Raw genomic sequence first — 22,736 nt, 5'->3', positions numbered from 1 at the left:
TTCCCAGCATTTCCTGGGACAGCCCATTCTATGCAGCTCTTATGCTCAGTCCTTCAGCACCCATCCGACTGTTATTTGTTAGTTGCCCATTCAGTCTTCAACATCCTCATCCAGTTGGCCCTTAACACCATCTGTCCTTGCTTTAGGAATTAGTCTCTTTTCAATCTGCTTGCTCCACCAAGAGTCTGTAGTCCTTGCTGCCACAATCCTTTTCAGTTGCAAGTCCACATGTTGAGTATCCCTCCTAAGCAGTATGGTCACCAGCTTCCCATTAACACCTTTGGTCTGGAAATCAAATAAGGGCTGCTCCATGATCCTTCTGTCTATGGTTTTCAAGAAAAATAAATAAATCTCTTGTGCAATTTCAAAATTAAGGTATGTTCTTGGACAAGACTTCCAGGGAGACCTCACCATCTGATAAAGACTAGGACACTGGTCCTTCTGTTGACAGAAAGCCTGCCCTGTGAAATAAGCTTTTTGTTCCTCACACCCCAGGAATGGATCACCAGTTGGACTGAAACACTAAACCAGATATTTCATGTTTGAGAATTGTACCCCTTGTATAGTGTTTGGTTTTACAGAGCGTGCATATTGGTCTCTGATTCTGAATTTCTTTATGAGCTCAGTCAAGCAGGCCAGGCACTGTCAAGGTAAGTTATTCTTTTACATTACAATGAAAGTCTCCAATACGATCTCAAGAAAAAAAAAACAGAATTCGATTCATCGTCAACCTTTTCATAAAAGCTGGATGAGTTCATATTGTTCCACAAAGCCTTAAGTAAAAATAAAAAGTCAGTTGAAAATTTCTTTCCTTTATTTAAAAAGGCAAGGGTGCCCTTTTTACCATTTAAATGGAAAAATGTATGTGTTTCAATATTTTGAAAAAGGTCAAATTCAATAAACGATGTATTTAAAAAGAAGATGGAGTTCCCAAGATAATGTTAATGAAAAGTAAAACTCAGGAGATGTTGAAGTAGATAGTCTACCATTGCTCAGTTTATCCAAACACTTTTAGTATTTTTCTGGCTACCACCAAACACAGCAAGACACCGCTGCTATCACACTTATTCATTTATGAGGAGTGACTTCAGCAAATGAATAGTGGATACTAAGAACCTCACTGGGTCTGCCAAACTATAAACAAAAATACATTAAAAAATTCATCTGCAAATAGATAAAAACAAGGCCTTTAAGTTCTTTATCAAAGAGGAGCTGTGAGAATTGAAACAAAAAAAAAACAAGTTTGCAAAGTTGCACCTCAGTTGATATCTGCCAGCAAAGAAAATATCAAAGGCACAGCAAGTGAAGAGAAAGGCACAGGAGAAACAATTACTACAATACAATACAAACCAGGGACATTCAGTATGACACAGTTCTGCCAGCTGGGGGTGGAAAAACCACAAGAACATTCTCCTGATTGGCAATCTGGCTACTGCCAACCTATTGTGAGTTTCAACAGTGCAAAAGCAAGTTTAGCTCCAAAATCAAATATAAGGTAGAGCTGAAAGACATTTCACCAGTTCAGGTGAAATGTCTGTCATCCACACCAGCTCAACTGAAATGGACACCCCCCCACTCAAGTATAAGGTAAAAAGAGAAGGGTCTCTTTATACCCTCCCTAGACAGAGCTCAGTGGAAAGCCCATGTGCAGCACACTGCTAGCAACAAACATTTTAAAAACTTATCTGATGAAATGGAGGAGGAAAACATGCTGAAAAAAAAGCTGCTTGCAAACTCTGGAGCCCCCTTCCCACTTTGCTTGCCAACACAGTGTCCTATCTCAGTCAAATCAAACATTTTAAATAGCACCCCTGGGATATTAAGTCCTACCTACTTCTCATTTTGTGGAAAGAATACATGTCTACATGAGGGGGATGCCGCCTTGTCACCTGAGTCAATGCTCAAGAACTTTACAGGAAACAGGATTATGCTTTTTAAAAAACCTAAGGTAAACATAATTACACTTAAAGAAAACACACACACCTCTTGCACAGAGTGTGATTCTTCGTCAATGGAAGGCAGATGATGTTAAGAGCCTTATTAAAAACCCACCCCTTCATTCCATGCATGTTCTCCAGAACAAACTGCCAGCCTGAGAAATCTAGTCTTACTATGGCACTAGTCTACTAGCTGTAGCAATGCCATAACGTACCATTTTCATACCATAAAAAATAGACATTCCAGTGCTGGGTATAAACACATTTTGATTGCAATATCTTAACAAGGATGCAGTCAAAATCATATGGCCTTAAATGGGAAATTAATAATTACAGATGTAGTGATACATCCATATGAAGAAAGGGCAAAGGGGCATATCAGCATCAGTCTGCTGCAAGATTTAAAGCTGTGAATTTAGGTTAAAAATATCAGTTGATTATTCCGATTGACCGGTCTTTTAATCTGAAAATAAAGCAGCAAGAATTAAAAGGCAACAAACTGAAAACTGACAAAAGAAAATCCACAATTTAATTTCACAAAACAGAAGAAATGCCCTTCCATAACAGTTTGATGCAAAGCACTTTAAAAGATTTTAAACAGTTATCTGAATAATAAGTACATCACCTATGGCCATACTTGCTACAACTAGGATAGGGAAAGGTTCAGTAAGGGTAACCTACTGGCATTCTACTGTCTGTATCCCACTGAAATATCTAGTCCTGAACCCAGGTTGAAAATAGGATATGTGAGCTAGGCAGACCCTTATGCTGACCAGATATGGAAGCCTCTCAACCCAGCAGGAGGAGGACCAGCACTACCAAACTATAAGCTGTCCTTGCTTAATTCCAGGGCATTCTCAAGTACCAGACCAGGATAGCAGACAGCCAAGCCATGCATCAATAATGCTCCAAAGGGTTCTCCCTGAGAGTGGCATCCAAATCATGAGTGGTTCGCTAATGATTTAACCATCTACAGCTCACCGGAGAAAAGATCTATGTGGCTGTATGTATCATGCAGGGATTTAGATGTTTGGGTATTTTATCTGCACCCTTATTGGAGCTCACTTAAAAAAAAAAAGATAATGTCATTACAAAACGAAGCTTATTCCTGTCGGAGATGTTTCTTCTCGGATAAAGTGGCCTTGTATAGTTGGATAAAGGAATTTAATTTCATTAAGAGGCAGTAATTCTGGGCAATATCTTTTATTGGGCCAACTTTATAGTTAGGAGAGATGATGCTATCAAGCATCAAATGCCCTTCCTCAGATCTGAAAAAGAAGCAGACAGGCTAAGTAAATAGCAGGGAAAAAGGTCTGTGTAAATGCAAACAGTGTGCTTGGAGGAACGGAGGGGGCTGTGAACTGAGAGCAAAGGGATATTACCATAAGCACTTATAAGACAAAAGAATAGTAGAATAGGTAATCTAGTTAGTTAGTTAGTGGAAAAGCAAGACCATTCAAAAAAGGATGAAGGTTGTTACCTGCAGGGGGCAAGAGACTAACAGAGGTGTTTATTAAATGGTAATGAGCCATAAAGCCACTATCTGTGTTAAGTCTAGATTTCTTACTGTCCAGTAGGGCTCTGAATTTCTGTTCCCAGGCCTGGCTTTTGAAGACATTCTCTAAATTCACTTTGAGCACAAGGATTGTGAGGTCAAAATGGGAGTGGATGTTCTGTGAAAAGGATGTTTCTACTAGTGTCTCCGTTTTTTATATTTTTCTTGTGAGAATTCATTTTGATGTGTAGTTTCTGTCTAGTTTCACCCACACAGTTTCCATAAGGGCACCCAATACACTGGATGAAATGTGTACCACAATGTAATGTGTGTAACAGCCATGGATTCTGATGGTTTCATTGTGGAGGCTGTTGAGACTTTGGACAAGTGTTGACAGGTTTTGCATTTAATCTAATCTAAAGTCAATATGTTTAATATAAAATGTATGTATGAAGACTGCAAACCACTGAAATAAGCATCCATCTACTGCAACCATAACACTGAATGCCTCTTATTAACCTAATTGCACAGTATGTTTTATTAAACAGATATTACCATTTTCTCCACTTGTCAGAGAGCTGCTTGGAACTAATAAAATATGACAGACCTCAGAGACTATAAATTGTGATTTCCACAGCTTTTACTTATAGAAATGCAAACTGCTCTGCCAGGCCTTGAGTTCATAAGCATGGCAATAAGGGACATTGACACAATATCGATAGTGTGTCAGCTGGAACGAGTTTAAAATAAAATGCTGCGAATGGGAACAGCTGATGCGTTATCCTCAGTGGACTCGAATCAGCAAAGAACCTTTCCTACTGCTCAGTCACAAGTGTCCTCAAATCCAGGTATACTTTTCTATGGCAAATGAATAACATTAGATTTACTCAGACATCAGTATTTTAAACTTTGAGGGGTAAAACAAGAAAAAAATTATTAACCTAGCATGGGCTTCCAAGTCAGGCAGTGCTCTCCCCTACCTTGGAGATCTTTAAGAAGAGACTGGAACTTGACTGGGGTCAGTCTCAATGATCTACTCATCTGCCCCCAGCTCTTTTTCCTGCCCAGGGCAGGGGGTCCCTTCTGACCCTGAAAATGTATGTATGAAAAAGAAGTACAGTGCTGCAGCTCCACTTCTTCTCCCCTGTCAGTGGTTATTTCTTTTAAAGTATGGATTGCAAGACACTGGGTGCAGACTGGTATCTGAGGTTGAAAATATCAAGTGCCCATGGCAAACATAGAGTCTTTCCTTTGTTGTGCTAAACTTCTGAGGAATCTCTGTTTTCATTTAAGATTCCCAGCCAGTAAGATTGAAAACTTTTCAGATCAGGACTGAGCACAAACCAAGGCAGCAGCCTCTCCTTAAGTCTGCAGACAATTTTAGTGCATCTGCAGGAGCAGAATCAACACCATGCCGTCTTGTTCTTTTCCATCACTGCTGTTCAGAACTCTCTGGGTAGCAATGAGACCCACAGAAGTAGTTAAGACAGTTGCATTCTGCTGCAACTTGAGAGAGCGCCACCCAGCAGGAGAGAGACAGCATGGAGCTAAGCAGAAGGGTAGGGAACCTACAAATGGAAGCAAGAGGATGGTTCAGTCAGCAGAGGTCCTTTAGCAATCCCCAAAGCCAGGAGTCCCCAGAATGGGAGCAGTGAACAAAGAGAAGGAGCATGCCATCCCTTCTAGCAAGCAGAGGCACTTGAGGCAGGTGTGCAGAAGAGGAAGTGAAATGTCTAAGTATTAGCACCCAAGTTGGGATCCTAGCAGCTACTCTTGTTTCCTTGCTATGCAGAAGGGAAAGGGCCTGTTGTCTGACCCACACAATGGCTTTGGATAGTGGCATGATTTATCTTTATTGGCTACTGGTTCAGTTTTCAGCCTTTAAGTAACTGGTGAAAGCAGGTAAGTGAGACAGTAAATGCATGTGGAGGAAAAAAAAAAAAAAAAGAGATGGGGAGGGACAGAATTTGAGGAGAGAAAAACAAGAAACCAGGAAGGGGCAGAGGAGGGGGGAAAAAAAAAAGAAACAATGAAAGAATGAGAAGAAAATGATGCTTCCCCCACTCCCAAAAGGTGACAAATGAGCCAGTCTCTGGGCCAGCCAGGGAGGGGAGGAGAGTGGTGGGGGGGGGGGGGGGCGGGAAATGGAGGAGAAACAGGAAAAAAGTAGTAACAAAAGCCAAAGAAATTATAAAGAGGGCTGGCCCCATGCAAGCAGCCCATACTGCATGTTGGAGTGAGAAGAGCCTGAATATACCAAGAGTAGTGACTGGCAAACAGCAGTGCTTTGCTTAGGAAGTTACCATTGATTAATTCCCAGCATTTCTTTCAAGAGTTGGGATTATGTGGCCAATAAAAGAGCCACAGAGCACCTGCAAAATAGGTTGGGCGGGGGGAGTCTTTATAGTTTCATAGTTGGTAGGGTCGGAAGGGACCTGAGCAGATCATCAAGTCCGACCCCCTGCCACGGCAGGAAAAAGTACTGGGGTCAAACGACCCCAGCTAGGTGTTCATCTAACCGCAAGGTGTTTGTCTAACCTTATAAGATCCAGCCTCTGGTTGTTGAGCAAAGGTCTCAAGAGGCTCCAGCCTTGACTAAGCTTTGCTGTACTCTGAAGCCCAACCAGTGTGCCTGCATTAGGATGAGCAACAGGAGCACTGAAGACTGAGAAAGATGCTAAGAGTGCAAGTGGCTGTGGCTCCGTCCGCCTCCTTGTACCGCCATGTCATAATAGTCAGAATAAGTAGCTATTGGGAAATCTATAAAAAGGATTCAGTGGGGCTGCAACTACTCAGGAAAAAACAAACCAACCAACAAGAAAAAAAAAAAAGACATCTGTCCACTCCCTCTTCCCCCACCCACAAATAATGACATTGTTTTTTAAAAGGGAAGGCTAACTTGACATTACTGAACAAGGCATGTAACTGTTTCATTCTAAACTAGTGCTGGGCACAATCCCACGTACTATCCCTTGGCCTTCTACTGTATTTTCTCATATACAACATGCACCTTTCCTCCTGAAATCAGCCCCCACAAATTGGGGTGCATTTTTAAGCCGGGAAGGTGTTTTCTTTACTGGAACAAAAGCACAAATGAAGACACTGTGCAGGCCATGCAGCTGCCAAGATGGAGTCCTGTGTTAACCCTCTCACAACCATAGTTATTGGCTCAGCACTAGTTTGTGTGAAGCAGCACATGAACTGCTGGTAGTATCTTGAACAAGCTTGTGATACAGAAACACCACTTTATTTACATAAAGAACTACTGGCAGTAAAGCACTAACAGTCTTGCTACTGCCCATGCAAGAGCCTGGGACCTAACTTTGTGTGACAAAGTAAGTCCTCCTGGAAACATGGAGAGTCCAGGAAGTGCAGCATTCCAACAGACAGTCTAGGTGAGACCTCTGGCACCAGGACCTTCCTGATGCCACACTTCCTGGAGACTATGCCCCACGAGGACTTAAACTATGCCTCACAGACAGCCATGACTCATAAAAAAAGATTTTGTTCAATATTCTACATTCCAAAAACAAAGGTATGTGTTTTATTTGGGGGGGGTGATGCTAATGACATTAGTATGATTAAATATAATATTAATGTCAAGCAAAATCAAGTAACCTAGCACCCATATTTATGGTTAAGTGCCTGCCCTGCAGTATCTGTGGTGTAATCATAAGAACCTGATTTGCCAGCCTATTTTCCCCACAGACCAATGGTTTCCTCAGCTGGTGCCTCTCAAGGGTATTGATGCCAGATGCTATTTCCTACTCATTAAGCTGGAATCTTCACTATGCCAGGCCTGTGTAGATACTGGCAGATGCACCTCAATAATACATTAAAATCAAATGTTCTGAAAAAGTCAAGAAAAAAAATGCTATGGCACACACCTGGAAATCTAAACCTCATTAAACTGGGCATATCAACTTCTGGAGGTGTGCTACAATTAATAACAAAACTGCAGCACAGCAGACTGAACTGCACACTCATTTGTACCAGTGGAACCTCATTAATTTAAATCAAGCTGCACCAATATAACAGAGAGTAGAATATACTTGAATCGCCTTCAAGCCCTTTGGTGCAGAGGTTTCTGCTTTAGAGGCATGTCCATTTTTGCAAGAAAGAGACACTGCATGATTCTATTGCTATATAAATTACTTGATTCCTCTCTTCTCCTGGCCATGGGGAGTGCATGGATTTGTAACTTTGACAATGACTAGCATATGTGCTGCACCCAGGGATTCAGATGTCAGCCCTGGAAAAAACCCACAAATCCATTTAAGTTCAGAACACAAAACCCCACCTGCGTCTCAACACAGCTCAGTCAGCACTGGCTTCTTGGTGCTCGGCTTTCTTCATTGACTCCTTAGTGAAGAGGGGAGGAAAATTTAATTGAAGGTCCCAGTTCTGATATTCAAGGTCTTCCATGAGACGTAAGCCTCCCGTCCTCTGCAGCCATAACCTCCCACAATGGCAGCATTCTGCAGAACCAATGGAGCTACCCACCATCCATCGGGCAGTGACAGAACTTGCCAACCAACTGAACCCCAATGGAAGGCATCATTTCTGCAGCAGACTGGAACAGCTACGTTCAAAACAAAAACATAATTTCTTCAATGGCACTTCTTCATTACAATACAACAGACTAAAATGACAGGGTAACAAAAGGAAAAAACCCAGAAGCTTTATTTTGTCTAGCTTTCGGCAGTTTTAAAGCACACAAGTACTGTGATGTCTGGCATAGTGTAATACCTAGGAAAGAATACTATAATAGTCTGCAGGAAGTTTTGGTACAGATACTTTTCAGTTTAGCCAGGGAAGTGGCACGAAGATGCAATCTTAGATGGTTTCCTATAGACTAGAGTACTTGCTGTTTCCATCCTTCTTGCTTGTCATGCAAGACACTATCAATAGCAACTGGCCACTCAAAAGTTAATAAATAAAGGTCATCAGGTACTGCATGAGGCCAAGATCAGTCTCTATGTTAAGTGTCTGGAGAAGCTGTCTAATGAACTACTATAACTTGTCCTATTAGCAAGCTCAACTGTTTTTTCTAGAATTTCTCCCTGGAGGTTACTGACAAACTTATTTAAAGGTAAGACATTAAACCGATTTAGTTCTCTAAAACTCAGTATGCCATTACAGCAGCAATCTGAAAATTATTCACTTCCTGAGTAAACTTCCTCTCTGTGCAAGATATTAGCAATTATCCTCAAGCATTCAAAATAATTACTCTGTCATTATGTTCTCTCAAACTGTTGTCGTTATATTCTCTCTAACTCCTTGAACTTCAGAATAGATTTTGGATTTCACATAAAAAATCCTGAAACACAACTCGATTGCACAATCATTCTCTAATGATCTTTTTTCTAATGAGGAAAAAAGATTTACACGTGTTCCTTGCAAAATTATAGGTTCTCCTTTTGATACAAAGAAGAGGACTATACTTTTAAGAACAAAATCCTGCTATTTCATGGCAAGTGCTCAAAGGTGATCTGGCAAACATCTCAACATTTTGTTTTTAAAATTTATTAATACAAGGTGGTAAGCAATGTGTACCAACGTAGATATGGAGGAATTATTGAGACGTTTTGACCTTATACCAGGTCTTATGGAAATTTCTATATGAACACATCAATTCTGGCTCTGTGCCCTGAGAATTCCTTGCTTAGTTTCAGCAGTAAGTCTCTTCTTTTCTCATATTTACATTTAATAAATTATACATCAAGTTAAAGCCATGAAAAATCACTTCCCTAATAAAGCTTTTCTTTCTTTATTATTCTCTCACCTTTTATAAATTGATGATTGATCACCTGGGACTTTTTTTTTTTTTTTTTTTTACCATAACTTAGCTTTCAATATTGCTACAATTATACTTTCAATATTGCTACAATTATACTTTTAAATAAAACAAGGAAATGCATTTCCTGATTGGATAGGGTCACACAAAGAGACCAATATTCCCCAGGAAAGAGTTGAGTTTGTATTCTAGAGACTGCAACCTTCCCTACATGAAGCAGAGGTTAAGACAACGGAGTGGCAACATGACCTCCCTCATGCTGTCATGCTATTTTGTCCACATCTGGATCCAAAAGGAGTTTCCTGTAGGGACTGGGGTCCAGAGGGTCCAGAGAAGGGCTACTCATATGGTTACGGGCTTGCAGGCCAAGCCCTATGAGGAGAGACTAGGGCACCTGGACCTCTTCAGCCTCCGCAAGAGAAGGTTGAGAGGCGACCTTGTGGCTGCCTATAAGGTCATCACGGGGGCACAGAAGGGAATTGGTGAGGGTTTATTCACCAAGGCGCCCCCAGGGGTTACAAGAAATAATGGCCACAAGCTAGCAGAGAGCAGATTTAGACTAGACCTTAGGAAGAACTTCTTCACAGTTAGAGTGGTCAAGGTCTGGAATGGGCTCCCAAGGGAGGGGGTGCTCTCCCCTGCCCTGGGGGTCTTCAAGAGGAGGTTAGATAGGCATCTAGCTGGGGTCATCTAACCCCAGCCCTCTTTCCTGCCATGCAGGGGGTCAGACTCGATGATCTATTGAGGTCCCTTCCGACCCTAGCATCTATGAATCTATGGGGGTGCTTTGACCTCAATGTTTTTTCAGACCATAGCCTCCCAATTAGACATACTGGTAACAGAATGGTCAGTTATTGTCCATTGTGATACAGATTCTGATGTTGCATTGTCAGTCAGCTACTTTGGCAGGGTCAGAGGAGATCGGGCTGCCGAAACCATTACAATGTGGAACTAGAGCACGTGCCTAACTAGAAGCATTAACAGCTACGTCAACTCCAACAAAGCCAACATACCTTGTTGAAAAAGCAACAACACACTGGGGGTCAGCTGTGGATGTCACAATCTATCTCCTCATTGACCTTCCTAATGAGTTCATACACACATTAAAACAAAGACGGAGAAACATTTGAGAGCCTCAACTCCACCTTGACCTGGCTAACTGAGAAAGCTCTCAAGCCACCTAAGAATAGACTTGCTACCCACAGTGGAGCAGAGTCTCACGCTCAGCATCTGCTCTTGATGCAGAAAACCAGTTTTCATAGATTTCATAGACATTAGGGCTGGAAGGGACCTTGGAAGATCATCGAGTCCAGCCCCCCGCCCAAAGGCAGGAAGTCAGCTGGGGTCATAGGATCCCAGCAAGATAAGCATCCAATTTTTTCTTGAAGGTGCTCAATGTAGGTGCTTGAACCACCTCCGATGGCAGGCTATTCCAGACCCTGGGGGTTTGGACAGTAAAGAAATTCTTCCTTATGTCCAGCCTGAAATGGTCTTGTAGTAGTTTATGACCGTTCAACCTCGTCATCCCTTGGGGGACTCTGGTGAACAAACATTCCCACAGATACTGATGGTCACCCCTGATAAACTTATAGGTAGCCACCAGATCGCCCCTGAGCCTGTGCTTTTCCAGGCTAAAGAGCTGCAATAGCTCTTAGCCTGTCATCGTAAGGTCTGTTTTCCTGACCTCTGATCATGCGCGTGGCTCTTCTCTGGACTCTCTCAAGCTTCTCTGGACTCTCTCAAGCCTAACTGTTTTCCATATTTACTCGATTAGAAGATAAGGTTCCTCCCCACATTTAATATGGTGGGGGAAAGCCCCTCGCTTTACAATCAAGCACGAGGCAGTGGGTTGGGGGTGGGAGGGGCAGGTAGATGCTGCAGCTCTGGCCCCAGCCTGGGACTGTGGCTGGAACTGGAGCCAGGGCAGCAGCTGCCACCTGCCCCCACCCCACCTCTGCACACCCTGCCACTCCACCCACAACCACCCCTTCCTCCCCCCCTGGACTGTTTCTCCCTCTCTGCCACAGTCCTCCTCTGCTTTGCTCCACACCATCCACTCCTACTACAGCCCTGGGCACTGAGCTCCCTGCTGCTGCTACAAGGCCATACTGGAACAGCGGTGCCAGTTCCACACCACTGCTTTGGGATGGGCTGAAGCCATGCTCTTTGTCCTGGGCTGCAGCAGGGACTGAGTCTGCTGGTGTGAGGCAAGGTAGCAGGGAGGTGGGTTGACGGGCAAGTGCGGGGGAGAGACTTTATATGGGGGGAGATGGGAGGAAGGGGGAGTACAGCTGGCAGAATCATCATGGAGAGGGGAGGAGGAGAGAACAGGGAACGGGGGAATGGGGGAACCTCAGGCTGCGGGGTGGGGGCAGGCAAGCAGGGGGCAAGCTGCCTGCCTCTCTCACTCTCTGCTCCACTGCCTCCACACTGCCTGTCCCCTACCACATGCCCCCCCAGTCACTATCTGTCCCCTACCACCTGGCCCATGAATGCCCCTCACTTCACCTCTTTTCCCACCACCTGCAGTAGCTGGAGGGATGAATTTAAAATGATCCTCCAATACTTAGATTCCATATGTGAAAAATTAAAATAAACTAGCCAACTGCTTGTCAGAAATGATGGGTGGGGAGCAGGGACAGAGCGCCACAACCCACCACCTCGTGCCACTCCCCTACCACCTGGCCCATGAATGCCCCTCACTTCACCTCTTTTCCCACCACCTGCAGTAGCTGGAGGGATGAATTTAAAATGATCCTCCAATACTTAGATTCCATATGTGAAAAATTAAAATAAACTAGCCAACTGCTTGTCAGAAATGATGGGTGGGGAGCAGGGACAGAGCGCCACAACCCACCACCTCGTGCCACCACTGCCTCCCAGGAGTGGGGTGGGGGGGAAGCTTGCCCCACCCTTCCCCTCATCCATCTCCCTGTGCTGCTGCCACCTCCGGGGAGCAGGGTGGGGTGGGGTGGGGTGTGTGGGGGAGAGCGAGGCCAGCAGTGATGGCCTTGCCCCTCCACTCCATCCCCTCCATCCCTGCCGTCACAGCAGCACTCTGCCGCGCCGACGCCGCCTCCTGTCGAGAACAATCTTGGAGCACTCTGATTGGTTGTTTCAGTCAGCATTATGATTGGCTGCCAAGACAACCAATCACAGTGCGAATAAGGCATTATGGTCGGACAGACACAGACTAAGGCTTTTGTTATACTGGAATTATAATAAATTTATAAAAATTTGTGCGTGTAGAGTGTAATTATTGGGGGGTTGTTTCACATTCAGGGTCATCTTGTATTTGAGTAAAGACGGTAGTTTCATATTATATGCCTTTCAGTGACATTTTACAAGTTCAGCCTTTTTCTCCTTCTTAGCCATGAACCTATTGTAACAGATGTAAATGTAAGTTTTGTAACAACAGTTAATGTTTCGTATTCATTAAAACAAGTTTACATCTTAAGATCACCACAGGGATCCTGGTTTTCTCTGTTTAAAAATCACAAATTCTCTAATAAAATAAACTGCAAAATCTCTGATTAAAACCCCCCAAATCCATCACTACCCACCCACAGCTCCCCTACACCTGCTGATGCCCCTCACTCACTATGCGCAGCCTTCCACCCTCCCCACCCCCAAGCCCTGCTGAAGGGGGCCCCCAGCTGCCAGCGCTACAGGGTCAGGGACCTGGGCCTGCAGCTCCCTGCCCCCGCAGCAGCGCCCAAACCCAGGCTGCCACAGAGCGGAGCACAGAGCCCAGCTCCCCCTCCCCTGCGGGCAGCACAGTAAGAGCAGAGCATGTGGAGGGGGCAGGTGCAGGCTGCCTGTTGTGGTCTCAGGGCTCCCCACACTGCTGCCCTCCCCCTGGGGCCTCTGCAGCCTAGCAGGCGAGACCCAGCTCAGCAGGGCACAGCAGGGCGGGGCAGTTCCAAGCTCAGTGCCTCTGCCACGAGCCCCATGCCACCATAGCAAGGCTCCCCCTGCCCATCCGGCAGCAGCAGGGATGTTGGTGCAGAGTTATGCCTCCTGATGCTGCCGGGTTGGCAGGGGATGCCTCACCATGGCAGTGCTTGGCTTGCGGCAGTGGCACCAAGCTTCCCTGCCCAGTCCCGCTGCGGGACCGGGGGGGCTACAGGGGGCTTTTAATTTTAATAATGAATTTTGGGGTTTTTAAATCAGAGAATTTGTGATTTTTTTGTCAGAGAAAACCAGGATCCCTGTGACCACCTTCCTCCCGCTCCCCCAAACCTCTTGTAGGCTGGAACTCTGTCAGCCTGCAAGTACAAACCCATTTCCCACATTTTTCTCTCTTAAAGGAGAAAATCCAGGTTTTTCTCCTTAAAATGAGAAAATCTGTTTTTCACTGCATTTTTCCATGGAGAATGGAAAACCCAATCCCTAATCATCAGTACTAAACCTTAAAATGGATGCAGATATACAGGCCTGCTACTGCAGTGTCAAATATGGGAGGGGAGAGACAGAGTTAAAAAATATGCTCAAAAATAATATGTAACACTTGGGCTGATTAGTCTAAAAAGGCTGTTGCATGAAAGTCATATTACTGAATAGATTCTATCAGCTCACTCTGGAATAAAAAGCTTGCTGCTTGCCTTTTGCAAGTTTCATTTGCAATGCTGGTGGACTCTGGCGGGGAGGGGAGGGAGAAGAGGAATCAGCTAGCAAGCTGAAAAGCAAACTCAACATGTACTGTCTCATTAACGCTCTGAAGTGTAGAACAGTTTTAGTACAGCAGATGCTTTGCGTTCCGTGTTACAATCCAGGTTGGAGATTAGAAATGTTTTATGGTTTAAACAGAAAGATTAAACTCAGAGGTTCAAATCAGGAATATGGAAGCATACTGCAGTTCTAGATGGTGGGGTGGTAGTGGGGGCAGTGGAAGAGAGAAGAAAGGGAGGAACAGAGAGTGAACGCATTTAATTTACTAGGGTGCCAAAGCCAGGGTACCAAACCTCCCTGTTTCACTGGTTCAGTCTCACTTGCTGTTGGGTTACAGCAGTGGAACAGAGGACAATAAATAATAGAGGCTTCACACTGTGCAAAAGACCCAAATAACTGTGTGCTTGCATCTCCTAGAAACAATTCTTCAATGTGGGCGATGCAATTATCAGACAGCAAGCCTAAAGGAAGAAAATTGAAATCACTGTACTTAATACAGTCCTCTCCACCCCACCTTTTAAACTGTTCCCTTCTTGCTTTGGTCAGGAACAATCGCTGCTCTCCAGTTAGGCAGTGCCCTTTCAGACTGTTCATACTTCTCCAGAAAGGGAGGCTAATAATGTGACTACCTATTACAGCAAAACATTTATATTCATTTGCAATGTGGCCATGTGTCGCTTAATCCACGACTAAAGAACAGCAGTCAACTCAGAGCTACCTTTCCCCTATAGGTGCCCAAAGAGGTGCCTAAGTGGCTGCCCTTTGGTTGCCAGGTGGTAGTGCACCGGCACCAGACAAGTTACCCTTGCTGCTCAGCAAAATAACTTCAGACAAAGCCACAGCCAACCTGACAGGTTGGCTCAGGCTGCCCCAGTGACAGCAGAGGAAAAATTCAAACTGAAAAAGAAACTGTAGCCTGTAAGATAGAGATAATAAAATAGGACTTTGCAAGCCTGTCCTCGGGGAAGAGGGTGGAAAGCTGGGCATATAAAAGACGTACCAGACTAAACTCAGACCAAAACCTGATAGAAATACAGGACTGCTTCTGATAACAAGCAATGCTAGGCTGCTGATTAAACCTCTCCCCTTCCCAAGCACTGACTGAAGAGAGAAAGGGAGACTGTGCTTTATGCAAGAGAATAAAGCAGTCAGAAATCCCACATGCTTTGTGCATTATACCAGCATTAGAGCAGCTTACTTTTCCTTCTAATTAGATGTTTTCCATTCAACTTTCATCATGATTTATCTGATCAAATCCATCACCTCCACCTTTTACTTTCAGTAAAGACCCCTCAGGATAAATAATTTGTTGAGGCAAGATAGCTTAATTCACTCTATAACCTGAATCACAAAAACAAACAAACAGACCAGTAGAGGTCTTTTATATATCTGGAACGCAACCTCTAACATTCAATACGGCCTCTCTTATATAAAAAGTGCGTTATTTTACTCCACATAGCCAGCTCTCCCATGATATACACCTGACATAGCCATAAAGATTCATCCAAAATGCAGGATTAAGTGAAGAAAGCTCTGCCAGTCATCAGACCCACTCTGTCGACTCTCTCTCTCCATCTCCTCTAGTGCTTTCTCATCCAATTTATGCAAGGTTTGGCGGTTACTATGGTTGAAAGAGCTACTCTGCAGTTTTAAAGAAATTCTATACAAGAGAAAGAGATTAAATTTCCTCTTAGAGTTTTTCCATTCTCTTTTTTTTGTAAGGCCCCAAGAGACATTTGAATGGTATCATGGGATATGTAGAATTACTGATCTACAGGCTCTGATATTTGTAAAGAAAAAAAAATTAAGCACAACTCTTCAAGCAACGCAGCTCTACTGACATCTAGTGCAACATGGGCTACCAGCACTCTGACAGGATTACATCTCTACACCCAAAAACAAATCTTATTGAAAAAGGAGAGACCAGGCAAGTCACATTTTCAATTTTTGCCACAAAGGCCTGTCCATATAAAATAAATGCTTGCAAAACCAGAACTTGGGAAAATGTCTAACGTGCCTTCTAAAAGCTCAGATGAGCTTAAATTAGTCAGTTGCTCTCAAGCCTTTATGTATCTTGGATGTCATGATAGTGCTGCTTTCTCATGCCTATTTTTAGGAACAGTTAAAGAATAATCATGGTGACAAGAGACAGATGAGTATGAGTATGGAGCAGCAAAAATATCAGGTGTCGCAGACACCATTTGTACTCCATGTAACCCTGACCGGGTGGGTTCTGCAATAAGAAAGGGCAAATACAAATGTATCAGAGCAGCTACCACTGCAGAATCAAACTTTGAAAAAACCCAGCCTAACTCCGCAACTTATTATTTTTACCTCAGGGGGTAGGAAAATGACATCAGCCCTGAAGAGATTACATTTGCAGAGTTCACTTGCCTGATCCAATTCATCCCAGCAGAGTTGCCCTGTTCCTCATTAACCTCCTGTACAATGCAGAGTTTAATCTGAAAGCACTCTAATTTCTCAGGAACAGATGTTCTCCACTTAAATCACCCTACCTAAACCCACCTACAACACAAACCCCCAAAATGTCAAGAGTCTAGAGGTCTATATAAAGAATAGGTGCATTAAAAACACAGCCTGTGACTCACAATTAAAAGGCAGGCTTTAACGATGAACAAAAGTGTTTTGTAAATGCTGCTCCACATGACACATATGTGACCTTTAGCAGGACAGTAGGCAGCCTTCAAGAGGCCATGGAACTGAAGAAAACAATGCAATTATTTAACTTTGTAGGAGTTATGGTAAGCATAAAACCCTTATAACAGAAAAGCAAGCTACACTGTACAATAACTGGAACCCTCCCCCAGAGCAGAACAAAGCCCCTGACACACCCTCATTGCACGGCTGCTATGTGCTGTCATGCAATGGGAAGCCTTTCCCCTTCCCCCGAAACAGAGCCTTCCAACAACTCACCTGCTTTGGATCTACAGTGGCTGCAGGGGACTCCAGTTCAATAGTCACGGGGCCGTCATTCTGGATATGCACTTGCATGTATGCTCCAAACTTGCCACCTGAAACAAGAGAGAGAGACAGAACATTTGCACAGGAGTCTTAGAAGAATAGCATGTTAAGAACTTCTAAATGGTACCATGATAAAAAGCATGGCCAATGCTTTCAGTGGCTTTCTCAAGTGAAGCTCATATATACAGGTGTAAGGGACACAAGGGGACTTACTGTCAAGATTGTGAAGCATCCAGCAACTTTAGCAGGCTTCCTCCCCCCACAAAAAAGAACAAAATACTTAAAAAAAAAAAAAAAAAAAAAAAAATCAGAAAATCTACTATTAAGTAGGAAAGAATGTAAACACATACACTTCAGAGCACAAGCAGCTAACTGATAGAGGTGAAAAAGAAATTTCCCCTATGGCAGCGGTCAACAACCTATGGCCTATGGGATCTATCTTGGAGCCTGGGGACTTTGCCCATATTACACCCCACCATGGCTATATGTCAGGGAGAAGGAAGAGAAGCAAGATCCAAGCCCCAGCCCACGTTGGACCAGAACTGGTGCATTCCAGCCTGCTGCCAGACAAACATTGCCAACCACTGCCCTATGGCCATAACTGTCCACTATGAGGGGTGATTTTTAGTCTTCCACTGAAATATCTTCCGTTGGCTACTGTAGGCAACAGGATATTGAATTAAATTAACTCATAGTTTGATCTGATCTGGCAATTTCTTTATTCCTCTTTGAAATGTGAGATGTCCATACTTAAGGCGCCGCAAAAATATTAACTGCCCTCTCTTATCCCTCCAATCAACTGCTGAATTGGAGCCTACTTTAGAAATGCCTAAAACCACGGAAGCAATTAATCATAAGTGATATGTTTCCCACATATATTGCCACTGCTTTACAATTACGTTTACTTTGGGGCACGGGACAATTTTTGTTCTGTGTCAGGATAGCACCAAGTAGAATGGAGACCCTGTCCATGATCAGGTCTCCTATGCCCTGTAATTATACCTATGGCAGTGCCTCAGGCTGCTTTGGCAAACATCAGCTCCAAGATCTGTGACCACGATACATAACTCAGGAACCACGCATAAAAGTATGGACCGTGGACTAGACCTTATTCCACCTTGTAGCCACTTAAGTGTACATTTATACCATGTCTCCAACAACCTCAGGGAGGGATGTTTCCAAGAATACCCTGGTCCACCTCTCACTCACCTTGGCCAAAAAAGGTGGCAGTCAAGTCACTGGAGGGGCACTCCTACAAGTACTCACGTCATGAAAGGAGCTATGAGGGGAAATCTACAGAGAAGGTAGGTTTCGGTCAGGGTATATCCAGGAGCATCCCTAATCAAGAGTACCAGGGACTTGATACAGATATAACAGAGTATATTTATTTGCTGTAACAGGGTAGATGAGTGCCTGGAATAGGGACAGCAGCACAGGGACAGTGGCAACTTCCAGCTACTGGTACTTCTAGCATGGTTATGCGGCTGCAGCAGCAGCTGTTATTTTTCCATCCCCCTCTTAAGTCAGCGCTCAGGGATGCTGCCTCTGTTGCCCCATATTGGTTACACTACTGGATATATCCTTCATATCTAAATACAATCCTATTCCACCTTGTTGAAATCCCTAATAAACTGTTCATGCAAAAAGAGGATGGGCGCTCCTCCTCTTTCTCTTCAGCTTAGCTTAATTGTTTCAGTGAACATATACACGGTTTTAAAAATACTGCAGGGTTACTTTAGATAGCATTCAAAAAGGATTTTCAGTCAGCAAGAAATTACTGCATCTTAAAATTTGCTGCTCCACACTTTGGCACATACAGGATGAGACAGTTTATGGTGGAATTTCTAATTAGCAGCAAGTGGACACTAAATTTATAGACTATTACTTTAAGCTATCCAAACACCAAGGCTTCTTTTAGTCTCTAAAACAAGCACTAGAAAACCTCCAATTACAACATTCTTTCCAACCTCAGATGCACTGTCCTAGCAGTGGTTTTGGATCCAATACACTTAAGTATATCAGATATACTGCATGTTCACAGAGAATGGAGGTTCCAGAGAAGAGTCCCACTTCTGACCAAGTACTATTCTGAAAGGGTGTTTAAACTTCAAGCCTTTTCCATTAGCCCAAATGGACCATGAAAGTTGCTAAAAAAACACTGAGCCAAATCCTGGCCCGTTCACAGCAGAACTATGCAGCCTGAATATCAGTAGAAACACCATGGTTCTGCTGCTCAGTTGCCAGCAGTGTGCAAAAGTACCAAGTCAAGCTACATGACACACTTATGCAAACCTGTTGTCCCAAAGAAGTTACAGTGGCCTGTGGGTGGGCCCGGGGAATAGCATGGGTTGGGCCAAATCAGATCTACAGGAGAATGAGCTCCTGTGAGCACTAGAAGGAAAAGTGGTCTGCAGACAACGACCATTAGAGTACATGGCAGCTACCCTGCACTGTGCTGTACAATCTCCTTTCGCTCCCCACCCAAATCCTAAGTCCTTTTTTTGGGTCCCAATTTGAAGACTAGGAGTCAACCCAATTGTCATTAACCCCACCTTGGGCTGAGGGTTTTCTTGGTGTTTATTTCACTGATACGGCATGTGTAGTCTCATTGGAAGGCCCACATTATGCTGTATCCATTTATGTTGCCTTTATCACTGTATAGGTTATATTATGCTGTCTGTATATATCTTTATGATTTTGGATATGGTTTAGTCAAGGGAACTGAGGAATGAATGCTTAAGGAAAAGGAGTGGATAGAACTGCTACATCTCGCTTGCTATTGTGATACTAGGGCAAGGACAAGAGCTACTCCCAATCACAGACAGAAAGGGCCACTGGTAGGATGGACACTCAAATTACTGTGTGCTTGTAATGGAGAAGACAACCACACAAAGCAAAGGCACCTGAGAGAAATGGCCCATCAGCCAGAGGAATGCCAGGTGTCCTGGGGAAGTGAAGAGAGGTTTCTGGAGGATTCTGAAGACTCACAAAGAATTGGGACAATGCAGAAGTGGGGTGCTGGCTTGGAAATATTATTAGGGCTGTTTGGAAGTTGGCAAAGGTCTTTGGATTTTTCCCAGGCTGGAAGGAGTCCAGAGCCCCAGCAGTCAGGGCTGGCAAAATCAGCAGGGAAGCTGATCTCTAAAAACATTGGCAGAGCTCTCAGGAGGGCTAAGACATAGCCAGATGAGAAGGTAAGAAACTTTACTTGACTTTCTGTTCTGTCCAAATCTATGGACAACTTTTTTTTAATAATAATTCTCTTCTTTATAACAAATCCATGTGTTGGTTTGTCTCCTTACTGACTGCCTCTGGCAAAGAGTGATTTCTGGGTAAGTTATATTCCAGGCTTATTCATTCTACAAAAAGGAGGACCTAAATTTTCTTCCACAACCCAAAGGGAAGCCACTAAGGCTAGCAGAGATTCCTCTGCTGCATCTGTGAGGTCCACTGTAAGGGTAGATTGGAGCTGAGGCTTGCAGGGATAAGGAGCCATTCCAGGGCAGACCTTGCTCTGCTGATTAGGACAAGTTGCAAAGACAAGAGGAAGAAACTCAAGGCTCTGGGAATGCCCTATAGACCAGGTTTGTGATACCCATGCTCCCATCCAGAGGACAGTACTTGCATTTTGCAATCACCAAAAATTGCTCTCTGACTGCAGTCAAAACACACTGGTTTTCTTTGCAAATAAAATGCACCTTGATCCAAAGCAAAAAACAAAAAGATTACTTGCAGTACAACCCCACTAATGATTTCCATTAAAAGGGACAACTGAAAAGCAGTGGTTTCAAAAAGCTGCAACAAACTTAATTTTCCATTCAAACAAATAAAGGTATCTTGAAATCATCACTATTCTCAGAAAACAAAATTCTATTCTCAACACAAACTAGCAAGGCACAAAAACCCCCAACTAAGTTATAATGGAAAATAAAAGAAAATGTATGCGACTAAAGTATTATGAAGCAAGTGAAAAAACAGACCTGTTCTCATTTTATGAACTTGCAGGAGACTGGAACATGAAAGGAGTCCCACAGAGAAATGACGTTAGAGCAATCAGAAAGTTACAGCGATTATAATTCTTCTGTACATTTTTCAAACTCTTCACCACGCACGACAGATTACAGCACACAGAGAAAACCCAGGTGGCTTTCCCTATATTTGTGACCCAGGATTTTGCTGGCAAATCACAAGAGTAAAAATTTTCTGCAACTATTACAAGCAATTCACAGCTGAAAGATAACTTTTTTTAAATAAAGTTTACTGTTTGACGCATTGTTATGTCCCAGATTTTTAAAAAAAAATCTAAATATTGATGCCAACTTTTCAAGAAAGACTTGGAGGCAACTGGATCTTGACTACAGCACAGTAAGCCTTACAAATTTGGCCTCCACTCAGAAAGAGAAAGCAGCTCCTGCTTCTGCTAAGTACTTCTGATCTGGAATGCTAGCATGACACCTCGGCACAGGCTAGCAGGGAAGGGCCATGCTAAGATCTAAAAAAGTACCTGAAGTAGTTCCATGGCTTGCAAATAAGCAACTATACATTGCGGGTGAACTTTCATCAGCAAAGAGATCATTGTCACTTCTATACTACATAGCAAACAAGTTGCTTACAAGTGGCAAACCTGTGGTCAGGCAAACCTAATCCTAATTTTTACAGTCTTCCTTAACAAGAAGAAAGTTATTCTCTTAAATGTGATGGGGGGGGCGCAAATGTTTCAATCAGCTATTTCATATCATACCTCCAATATTTATAATTTCACACATGTTTAGCTTTGCACCAGCTCAGCTAAAAAAACCCCAAAAACCCAAACCAAACTACATGCGTGAATCACAGTTTTCAGAGGCTCATAGTATAGTCAAATCAAACTTAGGGTTTCACTGAAACATTCAGAGTACTTTTGTGCAATGAGATCTTTCTACCCAAGATGGATTTTTTTTAAAGGCATGAGGATTATTTCTTTCAATTCTCTTCATACCTAAAACTGACTGAATTCTTTTGACTCCAAGAATATGCCTCAGGCCATGCTTGCGGAATATTTCAAACCAAAGGAGAAAGATTTCACAAGTTTGGAGCTACAGAAAATAGCACCCTAGCATGAAAATGCTTGCTAATGCTTGGGATAGTGAGATGTCAGCCCTCTATACCTGCTTGCTCTGCACCCACTGTTTGCAAATCTCCCACCCTGAGAACATGTTGTTTCTCTGCCACTTGGAACTGGCAGAATAACAAAAAGAACTCCAGCTCTGATTCTCTGCAGCCTCCAAACATCTGTCCTCAAAACACACTCGTAACTAAGCTCACGTTGCTAAATATCTAACCGCTTTAATGCAGGAATCCATTCCCAACAGCAGTTACTCTCTCCATCTCTGTGGGAACTACTGCATCCACTTCGCGTGCCTATCCCAGCATTTGCTCTTCAGAAGCACGTGGTACTTTGTTACTTGACAAAAGAGGCATCCCTCGTGTGGAAAGCTCTCTTCATTCCGATTTAATGATATCCTGAAAGCATGAGTCAAGCAACAAGCCTGGCTCCACCTAACCACAGCAGGGGCAATGCCTGTTTGTTTGAGATACATTTCCATTTTGCTTCACTGTGCATGTAAGCCAGTACTGAAACACCTTGGACACAAGCCTCAAGACTGCCTGGGGAGAGTGTTTTGAAAAGTCTTCTTTGGGGTCCCAACAAATTCTGACAAAGATGAATTCCCCTGCTTGAATGGATGGGGTCGGGGGGAGATAAGGTTCAGTGCAAGAATCCACAATCTCTGGCATGCATCCTGGACTTCTGATGCTCCTGGGCAGACTTCCCTAGTGGCCCACTATTGCCTGTAGGACATCCAAATAAATTAGA

General features: G+C 43.5%; 1 protein-coding gene across 4 annotated transcripts in view; it reads right to left on the bottom strand.

Annotated features, from left to right (window-relative positions):
* Positions 1 to 22,736, bottom strand: part of DTD1 (D-tyrosyl-tRNA deacylase 1) — a 44,379-nt gene that overhangs the window by 1,552 nt on the left and 20,091 nt on the right. For 2 of the 4 annotated variants that reach the window (XM_025212132.1, XM_025212133.1), the window contains exon 4: positions 16,835 to 16,932. In XM_025212132.1, the coding sequence (XP_025067917.1) occupies positions 16,835 to 16,932 (98 nt within the window). Of the gene's footprint in view, positions 1 to 7,762; positions 8,015 to 15,214; positions 15,242 to 16,834; positions 16,933 to 22,736 lie in introns of those variants that run through there. The other 2 variants (XM_025212134.1, XM_025212135.1) reach the window with 2 other exon arrangements.

Source organism: Alligator sinensis, unplaced genomic scaffold (assembly GCF_000455745.1).
Source record: "Alligator sinensis unplaced genomic scaffold, ASM45574v1 scaffold21_1, whole genome shotgun sequence".
Lineage (NCBI taxonomy): Eukaryota > Metazoa > Chordata > Crocodylia > Alligatoridae > Alligator > Alligator sinensis.
Note: the sequence above shows the minus strand (reverse complement) of the source record. Positions and strands in the feature narration are given on the sequence as shown.